Raw genomic sequence first — 17,753 nt, forward strand, 5'->3', positions numbered from 1 at the left:
AATGTGTTGCTAATAGCCAGTGGTGGAAACTAACCATTTACTCAAGTAGCCTACTGTAATTTAGTACAACTTTGACTTTTATTTTACTTCAGTCTTTCAATTTTATGCTCCTCTATACTTCAACAACATTTCAGAAGGAAATATTGTACTTTTTACTCCATTACATTTATCTGACAGCTGGAGTAACTACAGATTAAGATTTTACAAACAAAATATATGATCAATTTATAAAATATGAAACTATCCAACAGTATATAAAGTATGTAAAATGTGTTCTACACCCACCAGCTGTAACATTAAAATGCTGCTTACATGTTGAAGCAGTATGTCCAATTTTATTTTATCACCAATAATAATATGATATATTTAATATTACCACTAGGGCCTGAATGAATTTCCTTAATTCATTCCAATCTCCATTCTCCCTAACACATAATTTCACTTTAATATTTTAAGTACATTCTGATGTTAATACTGTTGTAGTTTTACTACTTACTTGTAAAAGAGTATTTTTACAGAGTGGTATTACAAAAGATATGACTACTTCTTCCATTACTGCTAATAGCTTCAACATTCTAAGTAACTGTTCATTTATTGCTGGGCATGATGATGTTATGTAGGCTATTTTACTTTTGTGGACTCTACTGCATGTTTACTAGATTAATTAGTGTTGCACTTCTTATGAGGACTTTTTACTTGATAAACCACTTGATTTTATCCTGGCATGAGGGACAATATATTGTAAACTAACTAGGAATTAACAGTATACTTTTGTGAATCCAGTTTGCTTGTCTAACTTGTTTATTGCATCTCATCTTTTCATGATTTGTAATAAGTATAATTTAATTAGTTGTGTTGTATCCAATAGTTTCACAGTTGCTTTCAGTAAAGACTTAATAGGCCAACTGCTGCCTTCAACCTTTATTGGAAGTGTGTTTAGCTTGCAGCATAGCTATAATCCTGCTGTCATAACACAGACAGAAGAAGTAGCATAAAATGAAAATATTAAACTTAAGAACCAGCACCTCAAAATTGCACATCATTACTTGGGTAAATTGATGTATTTACTCTCCACCACTACACAGCTGTACCTGTAGGCCTCATTGTGGTTGCTACAGCGATTTTGAACGCTGCAGGCACCCAGTTATTACATCAAGTTGCAAATGTATGCAATTATGTAATTTTGAGTTGAATGTGGTCAAATTCGGAGAATGGTAGCTGGAGGAGGAGATCAAGACTGTGCCTGTGAATAGACAAGAGTCCAACAAAGCACACATTTCATAATTCCCTCAACTGGAAACATTTGTGTCAGATTGTTGCATTTTGCCTCGGAAATAATAACTTAATATATGGCAGTTGAACAACTTCCAGATTTTATTTTATATATTAAGAAAGTATTTCACATGTATTAACTACCAGTTTTTTTAACAGCCTGAATGCTGCTAACACATTAATACATCAGTAAAAACAATCAAATGATATAATCTACCATAACAAAACACTGACAGAAGCCATTCAGCTGCATAATAAGTACTTAGTTTATGTAGGCCTATTTTTGCTGATAACAATACTGTATTTTACTTACTTACTAAGTATGTAACATTAATGCAGTAATAATACATATAATTTAAGTCATAATACATTACTTTTATTTAAAAGATATGAGTAGGCTATTTCTTTGTTGTCTTTTGAAGCTATTTGGTGATTTGTGATTGTGGGCTATCATACAATTAATCTACTTCATTCTCAACTTATTCTGGACTATGTTTTTTCTTTGAATTGTTTAAAATATATTCTTTTATCAAGTTCTCTGTCTAAATGTCGTCTGTTTCTCGGTTAAGTCCTTCATGCGTGTCATACATACACTTCAAATGGTGTGTGTGATCATATATGTAAATAATAAAAAAGATTAAAAGTGGGAAAGCTTAAAAACGCAATCTGGCAACAGTATTTTAATATTTGAGCCATAAACACTTTTAAAATTGCAGCTGGAGTGGTAGAAAAGTAACTGCTCATGTTTACTCAAGTGCAGTTGAGGTATTTCTACTTCACTGCAGGACTTTTACTTGTAATTGAGTACTTTGACATCGTATTAATTAGGTAATCTAAGGACTTGTGATTTGTAATTTTAAATAAAACTGATTTGACTTCTTCCACTACTGTTTCCGCCCAATATTTCATTTTGTCCTGGTATTATTTATTTATTTGAAGTTATATTTGTTAAATTAGTTCTATTTTAATGCTGTCTATTCTTTTTTTTTTACTTATACCTTTAACTACTAACGTTACTATACCTACTGTCTGACTTGCTGGCCACATTTAAACACATAAACCAGCAATTCATAATCGAAGCATATGTGCAGCTAATGATTATAAAATGTTAGCTCACAATGACAACAGTATATTAGTCTTTGCTCCATATAGACACTCCTGAAGGTGCAGCTGTTTCCATTAACACCTGGATTAGTAAGAAAGAAAACCGCATTTCTGCCTGCCTAATAGTTATATTTAGCCTGTAGTAAAGTCAGACAAACGAGCGCTTAAGTATCATCTCTGTGAATGCAATCGTGAATACCCCTTAAACGTGAAAGCAAGTTTGGTTTCTTCACACAGACATGTCTGGCCAATCCAAACCCCAACCATGCCGTGAATGCAGCTGAGCTGAGCGTTGAGGGTTGGGGGGGGAGCAGACTAGTCCGAAACAGAAGTGACCGCTAGCTTCATGTCAACCACACAGACTGAACTAGCAGCAAGAGCGGAAATCTTTCACAGGGAAGAAGGAGAGGGGACGACAGAGGGAGAGTGAGGGGGCCCCGCTGGAAGGGATACTGGAGTTCATCCCCTCACGTTTGAAGCGACTAAAAATTTGCATCCATTTGGGTTTACCTATTTTAAGGAGCTCGGAGATATTCGTAGGAAGGTTAGCTAGCCACCGCCATCTCTTCTCAGTCGGAGCGACCGCCGTGTCTTCCACGCCATGGGGAACGCTGCCACCGCCAAGAAGGGCAACGAGCTAGAGAGCGGTGAGTCCGGGTTGTTGTTTGGGGTTTTATGTTGTATTTATGCGTTTGACACTTTCAAAGCCTCCTCGACGTAGATAGCTAGCCTGTTATAACACTTAAAACTGTCCGAACTGGCAGCTACAGTAAAGCAGGGGAGGGCCGTCATCCCCCCGCACAGTTATCCCACCAGCGCTGCAAACACTCGCCTTTTAGTTGACGATAAATGACTATGCGGGGGATTGTTTTTGTGTGTTTTGCACGTAAAAATTAGGGAAAGGCTAAGTTAGCTAGTAGCAAGAAGACCCCGTGGATGTTGTGGTTTTCTTGGCTGCAAGGGGGGTTGGGGGGGGCGGGGAAGGGTCGCACTGACAGTGTTAACTCTGTTAAAGCCTTGGAGACCTGCGAAAGCAATGCTTATCGATAAATCCCCACATATCAATGTCACACATTGAAAGGCTGTTTTGCAAGCCAACTGGGGTAACGTTACAAGAAAGATGAAGCTTGATGGTCTGCTAGTCTGCTAACTTTAGCTATGAGGGGGGGATTAGCCCTCAAAAGGCCCCTGTCATTTCATTCCCTCTTGATGGTGGTAGCTGTTCAGGCCTGTACATATAACACAGCTAGCCGTGACGCGTAGCCGCTTCCCATCTAAAGCCTTAGAAAATGGCTAAAAATCTTAGGGCTAGCATCATCTCGTCTGTGGTGTCATCCTTAACTTGGAGCGAATAACATTCAGGATGTGTGGTTCTTCTTACAGTCTGTTTAGCTGCAGACTCACTGCGCACAGCTAGCTGTATTATCAGACAGAAAACTTTGCACTGGTGATCTTAAATCTGCAGCAATAAACCACAGACCCATAAGTAAATTGTTATAAATAGCCAATACATTTTACTTGAAGGCGATGTGGGATTGTTTCTGCCCCGGGCTTCACTGCCACATTTTTATTCTTGGCTACATAAACAAAGCTTTCCATCTGTACAGCAGTGACCAAATATGGTGAAGATATGACAAATGCTCTCTTTCCATTCATAAAACTGGGACCTACTACTGTCTTCCCGGCATACCCGCGCGCGCACACATACACATAAACACACTTGAATTGTGTCCCTTGTGTTTATTTAGAGACCCTTTTTTTAAAATCTTGCTGTGGTAATGGTCCATCAAGGATCCCTTCTCACACTCAGCTTGTCATTGACTGGAGCAGCTTGTCATCAGACCTTCGTCAGAGGATAAGGGGTATTACAAGCTTTGAAAGGTTTGACGTAACTAGGCCCAGGCTAGTGTTAGTTTGCGCTCCTATACTTTGATGTATGCAGCTTGCCATCATTGAGAATCCTGTGTTATAAATCATAAATGTTTCCCTATGCTTGGTTGTAAACGTAAGAGCTGCAGGTGTTTATTGTTTTGTTTTTTTGCAGAATTGCTTGCATTCGGTGGTCTAAAATCACCCACCTCGGAACTGAAATTGTCAACCGCTATTCATGCATTTTTATAATCTTAAAAACATGCAGAGAACCATCTGTGTTCAGTTGAGCACTACGTTTGTTTAAAGTAGCTTCACTTTATGATGCAGTGAATACGTTCCTCTGAGATTTATTGACCTGTTGAGAGAGACCAGGCAGGCAACAGTCGGACAGTGCCAACCAGTGGCAGATAGAGATGATCAGATCAGCAATAGTTACATACCAACCATGCCAAGCATTTCTTTTGAGTGTAACTATGATCCCTACTTCCTGTGCCGTGGCTATCTGTTAAACCTGTTTAAGCTTACACTGTGCCCTGAGCTGCAGATTTGCCCGGAGTATAGCCGCTCTGACGAGACGACCTGGTTACCTGCAGTGCTGTATATACACTAGAGTACCTGTGTTTACTGTATATTGCTGGAACAGTTGGAACAACACCAACACAGTCACACTTACACAGGCAGATAAAACAGCTGCCATGACACCTATTTAATTTCACTGTGCCCATGTACTGTGTTTCACACTGTAGTGTAACAGGACATAATTGAACCATTATTATGCTTGTCTGGATTTTGGCATTGCTGCCAGGAAAGAATGGCCAACTGTGCTGGCTTCGGACCATTTCATTTGGCCCTCCAGGTACAAAATGTCAGAGAGACGTTTGTGCGTACAAAAACACCTCATATTATTAAACGGTTTAAAATGTCTGCGAGTGGAAGGGAGATATTTAGTCACAGTGGATGTTATGATGTTCTAGGGCTGCAACTAAACTGAATTCATCTGCAGGGTATTTTCTTTATTAATCGTTGTCAGACTAGCACTACTGTGTTTTTGTAACATTTGTGAATTAATCTACGAGTCATTTATAAGAATATTAATCAACAACTGTTGTATAAAAAAAATCAATTGTTTAATCATGCAGAAATGCTAAACATTTGATGGTTCCAGCATCCCATAGGTGAATGTTTGCTGCTTTTCGTTGATTTCCATCATTATAAGTTGAATATCTTTGGTTGGTTATACATCATCATCTTGGGCTCTGGAAAATTGTGATGGCCATTTTAACTATTTTCTGAGTTTTATTGACCAGACGATTCATTTATAAAATAAATGGCAGGTTAATCAGGAATGAAAACACTTTTTAGTTGCAGTCCTACTTAAGACAAAGAAAAGCAGAAAATCCTCACAGTTGAGAAGCTGAAAGTAGGAAATGTTTAAATTACCAACTTACAATTAATCAAATCAAAATTGTTGCAGATTCTTTTTCTGTCGACTACTTGTTTCAGCTCTATTTTTCTCAAAGCACTTGTCATAATATCAAAACTGTTGTAGGGAGAGAAAGTTTCAGACCAAAACACTCACAAATTTCACAAAAGTCTAAATCTTTGCAGCATACGGAAGGTTTTCAGTGATTCGTTCACTAGTGTGGAGTGTTATCTTGTCAGTCTGACCTAATATGCACGACTCAATTTCTGCTTCATGGCATTTTTGGTACACCTGTTCTTTGAATACCACAGCAGTCAGTCAGTCCATTTAAATTCCACAGGTGAATGTCAACTCTGTTTTTCATTCCTTTTTCTTTTGTTCACTGCATATGCTTCATGTTTGTTGATGTGTTATACTTGTTGTTATGTACATGAACTCTATATTTCTCTCTGTCTTCTCTTCCGTATCATCACCATCCGTGTGGGTGATTGTTCCTGCAAAACCTTGGTGATCAATAGAGACTTTTGGTATGCTCATTCCTCCAAAAGATGTGCCAGAATGGCAGAACGGCGTTGGTCTCTTTGTGACAACTTGCTAGATGTGCTTGCTTTTACTGTGTGCTTTGATAATAAGTCAGTGTTTTTGTTATCCACATTCTCTCAATCTGGATTTCCCATACATTGGTTTGTCTTTGCTTACCATTTTTATACTGTTTCTAGCCTTTCCCCAAACTGTATTAAGTGATGCACAAGCTGCTCAGAGAAACCTTTCCTGTAATTTTGAATGTTGTGTTCCCCCCTTCCTTTTGAAAAAGGCTACTAAAAAACTAACAGAAACAAATATACTGAGCGTCTTGGCATGCATCACTAGTCTGCCTGTCTTGGATGTTGTGGTCTTGCGTTTGTGTATTGTCTTATCTTTAGAGCAAAGAATGTGATATTTTAGTATCCCATTTAATTTATATCCAGATGAGAGTTGACTTTTCCCATATTCTTCTCCATTGATTTACAAATTAATTCACATCCCCGCATTTGTTCCTTTCCCTCTCTAATATGATAGCATTTGGTCTTTTTTGTTAGTTTTCATCTAAAACCCAAATGTGCATTTATGCTACAAATTCAAGTTAATGAGCTGTATGCTAACTGGATTTGTCTTTCCTCTTTTTATTTTTTTAGTGAAAGAGTTTCTAGCCAAAGCCAAAGAAGATTTCTTACGGAAATGGGAATGCCCACCACAGGTAATAATGATGAGAAGTTGAACTCCATATTTTTGTGGTGGCTGCGTCCACAGAACGGGCTAACGCGTTGTTATTTTCACAGAGCACGACGTGCCTAGATGACTTTGAAAGATTAAAGACCCTGGGTACCGGCTCATTTGGAAGAGTCATGCTGGTGAAACACAAAGGAACAGAGCAATACTTTGCCATGAAAATACTGGACAAGCAGAAGGTCAGTGGAGGCATATATCAAGCCTCATGGGACATTTCCAAATAAATAACCCTGTAGACATGTGCTGTAAATGTGCAGTACCTTCTTATCTCCCTAATAAATGGTATTAAAACCTATTCTTGTAGCATTACATCGTGTTACAAGGAGACACAAGAAAAATAAATAACTAAAAGCTACCTTTCCTTTTAGTGTCTGTTATCTCTGTTACTGGTGGAAGTCAGATTTGGATGACAAGGTCATCTTATCTCTTTTTTTAATCAGGTGGTGAAACTCAAGCAAATAGAACACACATTAAATGAGAAGAGGATATTACAGGCTGTGAGCTTCCCCTTTCTCGTCAAACTTGAATATGCTTTTAAGGTAAAGTGTGCTTCTTTTTTTTTTTTTTTTAATGTAGTAACTGAAATTTCTTCAATCTGTTCTGAGCATGGCATAAGTGTCTCTTTACTTTACTTAGGACAATTCAAATTTGTACATGGTGATGGAGTATGTTCCAGGAGGAGAGATGTTCTCACACCTAAGACGAATTGGAAGGTTCAGGTGAGTTTTCCACTGAATCTCATTTCTGCTGTGTGTTACATAACGGACATTGATTAGTTCTTGAGATTGCTTTCAGGTTTGAGCTGTGAACCCACTTATTTCCTCCTCTACAGTGAACCACATGCACGCTTTTACGCCGCCCAGATAGTGCTGACATTTGAGTACCTCCATTCACTAGATCTCATATACAGAGATCTGAAACCTGAGAACCTTCTCATTGACCACCACGGCTACATTCAGGTGAGCTGGAACGCAACAAATGAATACGTAATGCTTGCTCTGTCTTACAAGTTTTCCCATGTATGGTATAATATGCTCCTGACCTTTAGGTGACAGACTTTGGATTTGCCAAGCGGGTAAAAGGCAGGACCTGGACATTGTGTGGGACACCAGAGTACCTGGCGCCAGAAATCATTCTCAGCAAAGTATGGACTTCCTGTTTAACACCTTTGAACTCTTGTAACACACTTTTCTTTTTGCTTTGTGATTTTCATTTTTTTTTGGAGTAGGTTGTTGTTTGGTTGTGTAATTTATGCTCCTCTAGTAGATCACTGGTTAAAAACGGTTTATGTTTAGTCATGTTGAGGTTTTCCTGCACAGCTTGAAAGGACATTTAAAGCAGAAAACATATCAAGCTAATTCAAGTGTCCTTAAATCAGACTTGCTACTGTGCCCTCTGAACAGTCATACAGGACAAAATCCACTCCACAAGAAGAAGGGATGCCAAGTATTTTTTTAAATTCAGCAACAAAAAACCCCCGCAAATCTTACTTTTTATCAAATGGGAAAAACTCCCCTTTGCAACAGCTTTCTCTATGGCATGTAAAACTGGATCCTGGAAAATATAGGAAATCACTAGCCAAAATAGATAGTTAGAGAGTCATGTTGAGGAAAGCGGAAAAGTGGGTTACAAGAAAGTAAATTAGAACAGACCACTGTATTATAAATATATTCAATCTCAGACTATGGAAGGGTGGATTTTTCATTTTAACACGGGTTGTATGAAGACATTTACGTAGAAATGCCACTCAAACGTTCCCTACTGTGCTTTGTAGTAAGATTACTGGTGATAAGCATTTTAAAAGCTCCCTTGCTAAATGTTAGTATTTAGTCCAGTTGGTCTTTTCATACATTAGAAGCAGGAAGATGACTTCTGAATTCTATGAGTAGTAGAAGTTTGTTTTTTTTGTCCTCTCAGTGACAGCAGTGTCTTTCTTGACTCTTTTTTTTTTTTTAGGGCTATAACAAAGCTGTAGACTGGTGGGCCCTCGGAGTCCTCATCTATGAAATGGCAGCTGGCTACCCTCCATTCTTTGCAGATCAACCTATTCAGATCTATGAGAAGATCGTGTCTGGGAAGGTAAGCTGGGGTTTGTTTTTAGATATTTCTACATGAAAGAATTAAAAAGTCATTGAAATTGAAAATGCGCTTCCTATAAGAAGAATAACTTAGATGTACAAAACGACATTTGAACTGGTAGAAAGAAATTCTACAAACTCATTTCTTCTCCTTTCTAGGTACGATTCCCCTCCCACTTCAGCTCCGACTTGAAGGATCTGTTGAGAAACCTGCTGCAGGTGGATCTGACCAAACGTTATGGCAACCTGAAGAACGGAGTCAATGACATAAAGGGCCACAAATGGTTTGCCACAACAGACTGGATCGCAATCTACGAGAGAAAGGCAAGACGCCATACACATTTTGTAGTGACACCAAACACTGTTAGGCCCATAAAAATCAAGTTAATTAGATATTGATTTGTTGATATAGATTATTTTTTTGCTAGTTGTAAATTTCTCAGTTTTGATGCCCCAACATTATTATTCTATACTATTTTAGATAGAAATTATCTGAGGACGGTTGATGATATCTGTTTTCATATTTCCTGTGTGATGTTCAATATTTGCAGATCACAACTGGTCAGTCAGAGTGTTTTGGTTTTTGGAAATCATCCAGCTCCACTGTTGGCTGTGAGCTCTCAGTGCCACATGCCATTTTGCAGGATGACACTGATAATGGAGCTCTTCGATTAATCAAAGTAGATATTTAGCTCAGGCTTGAATGTCATTGATCTGTTGATTCTGTGTAATCTTATTATTATACAATCACACAATGGTTTTATAAGCTTTCTGACTCTCGTCAAATGCATCTGCAAATCTGACCCTACCTATTGTGATTTGTTATTTTCAGCACCATTTTGATTTAGTATTCATGTTCTTCCACAGTTTAGTGTTTTCCACATGACAACATGTAGTGGGATTCTGTGATGTAGACATAGTATAGAAGCAGATCTATTTAGTTAGATTTTACACGCATTCAGGGAAAAAAAATTAAATTCTTTAGAGCTTCGATTCAGTGAAAAAACTGTATGACAATGTCAGACTGGAGTTTTATTACAATAAGCAATTTTAGACCAATTTTCTATTGTCATTACATATTCTTTTGTCTTGTTTCTCTAACAGCCAAACACACTGCATGTTTTCTCAAACATTGAGAAAATTCTTCGGGAACTTAGATGCTATATGTAAATGGAGTGTTGTAGCATTTAATTGAAAATAGAATCACAGCAGAGAGGCCCGTATGGTGTGTCATACTCTGCTAGTTACAGGTTTTTAAGTTGTTAAATGTTAAGCAATCGCAACATTTTAACTAGGAATAGGTTTAAGTGACTATAGAAATGTGTTATTGGTAATGATCTGCAAAAAGTTCAACTTTAACTTGTGGATGAACAACTGGCAAGAACAGTGGGAATGATCTATTTGTGATCTCAGTCATCAAAGTGTGAAAAACAAAAGCTCCTTCAAGTCATATTTTACAGGTATATGCAAATCTAAATCCATGACATTAGGTACCTTTCAGGCCTCAGGTGTGCTTGAGATGAAGTAGTTTGAACAAAGTGTCATCCGACCATGTATAAAGGTAGAAGTGTTTATCTTTTTCGAAGTGCAATGCTTAAATGTGCGATGAAACGCCCGCTGTCAAAGAGAGGGGGAAGAAATGATAACTATTAAAATGGGGATTAAAGAGATACTATGCGATTCTGTAGAGTTAAACTCAACCAAAGTCAACCAAACAAACACACACACCCCGTTAGTGCTCTCCCCAAAGCTCCGACCCTTAATTTTGCTGAAATACAGCAGAATCCACAGTCTGCTGGCCTCAATAAGGTGGCATGTATTTTGCAATACTGTGGAAAGTGTGACAAAAAGCAAAGCTAACGTTACTCGCCTGTACAGCAGAAACAGCGTCGGTTTTCATTCCTTTCAAATCCGAGGTTTATCCAGCATAGAAATACCTCACCGATGCTAACACGCCCTTGCCTGGTCATGTTACTTGTTTAGCAATTCGTACTCTTCAGACCTTTCCCTCTTTGGCTATTTCTCAGCCATCTCTCCTTCTTCACTCAATCAATCAAGTTTTATTTAAAGTACAAAATCACCAAGAGACTCTAAATCACAAATACACTTTACAAAAATACATTGGAATACAACACAAGATACTTTTGTTATAAAATACATTGAAATAAAATACAGAAAGCACGTGATAAAACACAAGATACTTTTGTTTGTGTTCTATTTACTGAGCAAGGCCTGAGTAGGAAAACCTGATTTTTTTTTTTTTTTTTTTTAAGAGCTAGCAAAATGTGATTAAATGTTCACTTAATTTAACAAAAAAAGTCTTTTGGATTAGAATTGCATAGTATACATTTTAAGGGGCCCACTTTTGTGCATTTCGGTACACATGAAACATGATGATCGTGGTTGGGTGAATGAAAAGAAAGCTTGAGAGACTTATAAAGTTACTTATAAAGTAGGTCTTATTTTCGGGTTTTTGAAAGTTACTAAACTTGATGGACCCAGTCCCCTAATCAGACATTGGGAAGGTGTGGAGGCAGGGGGTTCCACACTGACCATAAGTCAGGCACTCCCTTTAAATCAATTATTTTAGCATCAGTCGTTCTTGCCCGTTTCTAGACGCCTTTTTGACAGTATAAGGTACATTGCTGAAAGACAGTCTGTCCTTCCTCAGAAATAATAACATTCTCTTTCTCTCTCACGGGTGTTCTTGTGCCTGGCAGTGTAGACATAAATATATATAAATCCTGCCTGTTAAAATATGTTTGGCCCTTGTTCTTGCAGGTGGAAGCCCCGTTCATACCAAAGTGCAGAGGCCCAGGGGACACCAGCAACTTCGACGACTATGAGGAGGAGGAAATCCGTGTTTCTTTAACGGAAAAATGCGCAAAGGAGTTTGCAGAGTTTTAGGATGCGAGAACATGAATATATCAGGGAAATAAGAGGATCTTTGCACTCTTCTAAAGACTTGGGATGGAGCAGAGACCGTTTTTCAGATCTACTACATAGTCCCTTCATTCCATAAGGCTGAATGAGGTCGCCATGATCCTTGGGTGCCGATAACCTCTCACTGTCATGTACACCTGCGTATAAAGCAGACACACCACTTTTTCTTTTTATGTTCTTTTTTTGTACCTACCCACTGGTTTTTTTTTTTTGTTTGTTTTTTTACTTTGAAGCAGTTAGTCTTGGATGTTGTGATCCCCTTTTTAAATGTGATATTTTTCAATTTACAAGGAGAAACTGAGACAATGGCCAGTAATAGTCCACATATTGTAACTGACTTGTCTATGGCAGTTTGACACACTGTTGTGTGGGTTGTAGACTATTCCCTGTCGTCAGCGGTGTATATTTAATGGTCTGTTACAAGTCCACATCACATTGGCTATTGTAAAAAAAAAAAAAAAATAAAATCTGGCCAGCTTCCAGAGGTAGCATTCGTCATATGTGCATAACTGTCAATTTTGTAAGACATTTGAACACGCTCAGTGTTGAAAGAATGACCAAATAGAAAATGCTGGGTGACACAAGAAGAGAGGTCCTTTCCTTTCTTTGCTTTTTGCCTAGAGAGCCAAACCCTAGGACCCCCTCACAGAAGCATCCATTCACTGTCTTCTCGGTGTTCTGACCCAGGCACAGCAAGCCATCGCAGAAAAAGACAAACCTTGTGACATTAGTAAAATGCAAATTGAGTTGTTTGTTTGATCCTTTTTGGATCTGTTAGTTACATGTAAAATTTGTCATTTGGTATCTTTCTATTTTTGTCTAACATTATAGTCATATTGTCCCTAGATTTCAGGTCTGCTTATAAAGACCCTTTCTTATGAGTCTGTGGAACAATGTGACCTCAGTAAAAGGAGAATAATGAGGTGAAATCCTTTTTAGGATTTTTATCAAGTGTAATGTTAAGTTGAGAAGGTCAGTGTGACTAGTGTTGGAGTACCTCAACATTGTTAGTGAAACCTTTAAAAAAAAAAAAAAAAAAGTACAGAATTTATTATGTATTAAATCAAAAGATGTTATGAAATCTTGAGAAACAGGAAAGCAAAACTGCATATTTACGGTATTCTCCCTGTTACCACCCCCTAAACTGATTTTTTTTGTTTCATTCTTATCCAAGAATGTAGATTTGCAACTTATAGGTATGCATATTTGAAAGCTTGATTTGAAGGTACAGTTTTCCTCACATACACTGGCTAAAATAAAGACTGCTCCTTTGTACCACATGTAATCCTGTTATTGTTAAACTCATTACATCATACGTATATACATTGTTTCATATATGTTTTTATTTATACACATTAGAGATGCTAATAAATTTTATTTTTAAAAGTGTTGAAGTTGTGTAACTCTGTGCATTGTGAGACCGACTGTTGTGCCATTCTGTTCACTAGCACACCTACATAGAAATTGTATCGCCGGGTCAGAATTTAACCTCCATAGCAGTCCAAAGCAGGTGATAAGTGTAATAAAGACACAGGGTTTGAGTTCCTTGTTGCAGGGTAGTGGATCCTAATGTGTGGGGGGTCCTTGACACATTTCCAGGGGCCACCCAGAGCAATAACTGTTTACTTTTGAGTCCTTGGGAGTCAGCAAAGGAGTGCAAATACAAACTTTTCACTTGCGTCCCTGCAAATATAGACAGTGCAGAGTGTATTTTGGAACCTGGACATGAAGAAAACAGTGTGAAAACAGCTGTATTTATAATTGAGTATTTTTGTTCCATTTTGATATATCCAGTGGCCCTTGAGTAGGTACTCGGGAACACTCCCTCATGAAATGCAAAGTAAAATTTTTAACAATATTTTTTTATTGTTTATTATCAGAACCAATCTACAGCAATTACCAAAAAGTAGGTGAATACAGTAATTTTTTAAAAATATAGTTGCCAATTATATGAGGATTCACCCCTTTTCATTTCTTTTCAAGAAAATGTACTAGTACTAGTGGTTAACCAATAGAGTTTTTCAATGACCGATGTAATGTAGATAGAGATATTAGAAGAGTACAATCTAATATACATGGTTATCTTAGCTAGTAATGTGTTGTGTTAGATGGAATTTTATTAATTAATGAAATAGAAAAATACATTGGGTTATACTGTAGATTTCAGAGCGTGACTTGTGTTTAAGGGAGAGTGGGACACAGTTTGTTAGAAGTGACCTTATTCAACTGCATTATTCTCTACAGTATAAAATATATATATTTAACGCTGGGCAGTATTGGTTTTAGATTAGATTTACTGTCATTTAGGATGGGAGAAGCACATTAACTGTTAGAAAAGACAATGGTGACTCATAAGAAGGAGCGCTAGCATTGTTCCACAGCATACACACTGACACAGCTGCCTGCAGATGTATCAGCAGAATAGACATTTTTTTGTGTTTATCGGCCTAGTGAGTGCAGGCAGATATTGTCCGATTAATTGAGCGTAGAATTCTAAATTACAAAATGAAAATGTCAAAGGCATGAGAGACTATAATTAATTAATAAAAAAAGATTATTAAAAAGAATAAGAGCCGTTTTTTATTTAATAAATGAGTAAAACATTATTTCATCTAATGAACGATTACCAAAATACTTCACTAATTTTATGCAGAGAAACAAGTTAGGTATTATATACATAGTTATTATACTGAATTATAACTATAAGCGCAATACTTGCAAAGGCCACTTTTTGTACTCTGACTTTGTCACATACATACATAGTGAAATGTTTTGGGGTTTTTTTTTGCAAAGATGGCAAAACCGCATTTGCCTATTTTACTATTACTATTTTAAATAATCCAAACTTGGGATATATTTGGGCCTTTCATCTTGCCGTAGTCTTTCCAGTGAGTGGGTGTTTGGGTAATGTAGTACACCGGAAGACACGTGGGGCTTTGCGTCGCTGTACGGTTGAAGTTTGCGGAAGCATGGCGGGCCTGGAGCTTCTGTCCGACCAGGGATACCGTTTAGATGGAAGAAAGGCCACCGAGCTGCGGAAAGTCCAGGCCCGTATGGGTGTGTTCGCTCAGGCCGACGGCTCCGCGTATTTGGAGCAGGGAAACACGAAAGCTCTGGCAGTGGTGTACGGTCCACATGAAGTAAGTAGGGGCGAAGGCTGGTGAAAACATGCATGGGTTATTCGGTGGTCAGCGCTGCAGGAAGTATTTATAATTAATAACTGTAAAACAGGACGGTGTTCATCAACCCTAAGTGGGTAAATGGTAAATGCGTGTCACTCTGTGCACCACTGTTCATCCAGCGGAGCAAGCACTCCAGAGGAAGTGTCATTCAAAGTAATAGCAGGTTATTGATGTTGTCTTGCACAGTCCAAGAACAGCAAACACGAAATACACTTCCAATAATGCTGAATCAGAGAATACGTTTAAGATTAAAGGTTAATCAGGATGAAAACATAATCTAGTGTAAGTGTTTAGGTCAGTAATACTTGAATAGTGGATTAAGGTTTTTGTCAAATAATGCCCATCATAAGTTACCTACATAAGTCTGACTGCTTATTTGTGTAACCAACAGCTAAATAGATATAGTATTATACATAGTAATTATATCCATGACTGGATAGTCAAGATCACACTATTAATACACATATTTTTGATAGCGAGAACGTAATGTTCCTTTAGAAAGCTTTTAATGGGAATTTTCTTTTGAGGGGTGTTCATTCAAATATACTTTACGTTTATTACTGAGGTCATAGTTGGTGGTGGTGTGTTTCTGATATCTCTCTCTAGCTGTCGCATTGCATTAGATGTTTACATGTGTACCTAATAAAGTGGCCACTGAGTGTATGTCAGGGTGTGCCAAATGTAGGCACAATCACATTTCTCAAATTGATAGTCAATGCAATGAACTGTGCTCCCGTTTGTAATTAGAATTAGCTTGAAATCATTTGTGCATGTTGAAAAATTCTAGAAATTTTACGCTTCAAATAAAGGTGACAAATGATCATATACTGAATTAACAGCCACTTATCTCTTGGTGATGTTATTTAGGAGCAGCAAATAAAATATTGATTGATTGATTGTCACCCGTAGATGCGAGGTTCACGCAGCCGGACTCGTCATGACCGAGCCATTATCAACTGTCAGTACAGCATGGCCACGTTCAGCACAGCAGAGAGGAAGAGGAGACCTCATGGGGACCGCAAGTCTACTGAGATGAGCCTCCACCTGAAGCAGACGTTTGAAGCCGCTGTGATGACCCAGCTCTACCCACGCTCTCAAATAGACATCTATGTCAAGGTCAGTGTGGAACAGTGAGAGGTGGATGTGATGTGTGTTTATAGTGATCATCATCATGAGAAAAATTTAAACTAAAATTCTAAACGTCCCTTTCTAAACAGATTCTGCAGTCAGATGGAGGGAACTACAGCGTGTGTGTAAATGCAGCCACTCTGGCGGTGATTGACGCTGGCATCCCTATGCGGGACTATGTGTGTGCCAGCACGGTCGGGTTTGTGGACGAGACGCCCCTCGCTGATCTTTGCTATGCAGAGGAAAGTGGAGGTGTGAGCTCTCTGGCCTTAGCACTGCTCCCCCGGGGCGGACAGATCGCTCTGCTGCAGATGGATGCCAGACTGCATCAGGACCACTTAGAGGCTCTGATCGAAGCTGCCATGACGGCTTGTAAAGGAGTGAGCAAGGTGCTGGATGAGGTGGTGCGACAACATCTCCAAGAAGTTTCTGTGCTCTCTGGAGAGTGATGCAAGGAGGAGGGTGAATTGGTTTTGGTTGCAGACCAGTATTATTGGACTTAATGGAAAGGATTGATGTGAGAATCTTTGAGTGAATGTTTTTTCTTTCTTTTTTTTTATGTATTCATGACAATTATACAAGTGGTGAAGCCAACATTAAAAATGTCAACCCTACATCGTGTGTTGTTCATTTTTGAGTGATTGCATAATTCATTCAAGTATTTAAATGTGCAATGCTTAATCTTATTTGTTATCAAAAGAGTCTTCATGTTTTAGATGCTGTGAAATGTCAGCATTGTTAAACAGGGATAAAACAGGGATATTTACACAACCTAAAATGTCTTTTAGAAACACAAAATGCTGACTTGACCTTTGTAACTGAAAATGTCAAATTGTGGATGTTTCTGTTATTTTTGCACTGATTTGGCCTTTAATACACAGAAAACAAATGGTTTAACACAATTTTTAATAGGGAAAGAATAATATAACTGTAAATGACTGGGCGATATGGCCAAAAGTGTTATCACGATAAAAATGTTCACAGCATTGGATATCTATAATTATCAGGATAAATGTCATATCATTGCTTTTAAGTTTAAAGGCTGATTGTTGCTACTGGGTAAAAAGTTGAAGAAACCAGATGGCTATTTCTGGCTTTAAACTTTTTTTTATGGCCCGAACAAACACTTGATGCCAAACAGTGCATCACTTCACAAATCTGAGGTAGAACATTCAAAACTGTTATAATAAAATCTTTCTTCAAAAAATATGAGTAAAATCTTTCCGTAGTCTCTTTTCCTCAAAAAATAAATCAATATCTTAATAGAAAAATGAAGTGCTGATTCGTTATGTGATTCAAATGAATTCATTTTGCCCTGCGATGGACTTTTGACCTGTCCAGTCTGTTCGCCCGATGTAAACTGGGATTGACTCCAGCCCCCCGCGACCCTGTACGCAGGATAAGCGGTTGACGATGGATGGATGAATTCGTTTTTTTAAAAGTTGGAATAAGAAACTGTATTCCTTATTATTTTTTCATCTT

The 17,753-nt window shown here is 38.0% G+C and overlaps 2 protein-coding genes across 2 annotated transcripts; both read left to right on the plus strand.

The window, feature by feature from the left end:
- Positions 1-2,679: 2,679 nt before the first annotated feature.
- prkacbb (protein kinase, cAMP-dependent, catalytic, beta b) lies at positions 2,680-13,350 on the plus strand. Its single transcript, XM_038717902.1, has 10 exons — positions 2,680-3,023; positions 6,847-6,908; positions 6,991-7,119; positions 7,381-7,479; positions 7,577-7,659; positions 7,773-7,899; positions 7,989-8,084; positions 8,897-9,019; positions 9,178-9,342; positions 11,800-13,350. The coding sequence occupies exons 1-10, from the start codon at positions 2,978-2,980 to the stop codon at positions 11,923-11,925; spliced, it is 1,056 nt and encodes a 351-aa protein (XP_038573830.1). The 5' UTR covers positions 2,680-2,977; the 3' UTR covers positions 11,926-13,350.
- A 1,545-nt stretch (positions 13,351-14,895) lies between these two features.
- exosc4 (exosome component 4) lies at positions 14,896-16,885 on the plus strand. The gene is made up of 3 exons (XM_038717903.1): positions 14,896-15,101; positions 16,053-16,259; positions 16,361-16,885. Exons 1-3 carry the CDS (start codon positions 14,931-14,933, stop codon positions 16,718-16,720), a joined length of 738 nt encoding a protein of 245 aa, XP_038573831.1. The 5' UTR covers positions 14,896-14,930; the 3' UTR covers positions 16,721-16,885.
- Positions 16,886-17,753: the final 868 nt, after the last annotated feature.

The sequence above is a fragment of the Micropterus salmoides genome, unplaced genomic scaffold (genome assembly GCF_014851395.1).
Source record: "Micropterus salmoides isolate LMB-PRFRI ecotype aquatic unplaced genomic scaffold, ASM1485139v1 Ms_hic_scaffold_14, whole genome shotgun sequence".
NCBI lineage: Eukaryota > Metazoa > Chordata > Actinopteri > Centrarchiformes > Centrarchidae > Micropterus > Micropterus salmoides.

What these genes read in the sequence shown, in the direction of transcription:
- exosc4 (XM_038717903.1), top strand. Translation starts at nt 14,931, where the DNA reads ATGGCGGGCCTGGAGCTTCTGTCCGACCAGGGATACCGTTTAGATGGA. An exon ending in TGGTGTACGGTCCACATGAA is followed by an intron (nt 15,102 to 16,052) that starts GTAAGTAGGGGC and finishes TGTCACCCGTAG; the next exon opens with ATGCGAGGTTCACGCAGCCG. An exon ending in AAATAGACATCTATGTCAAG is followed by an intron (nt 16,260 to 16,360) that starts GTCAGTGTGGAA and finishes CTTTCTAAACAG; the next exon opens with ATTCTGCAGTCAGATGGAGG.
- prkacbb (XM_038717902.1), top strand. Translation starts at nt 2,978, where the DNA reads ATGGGGAACGCTGCCACCGCCAAGAAGGGCAACGAGCTAGAGAGCG. An exon ending in ACCACCACGGCTACATTCAG is followed by an intron (nt 7,900 to 7,988) that starts GTGAGCTGGAAC and finishes CCTGACCTTTAG; the next exon opens with GTGACAGACTTTGGATTTGC. An exon ending in CAGAAATCATTCTCAGCAAA is followed by an intron (nt 8,085 to 8,896) that starts GTATGGACTTCC and finishes TTTTTTTTTTAG; the next exon opens with GGCTATAACAAAGCTGTAGA.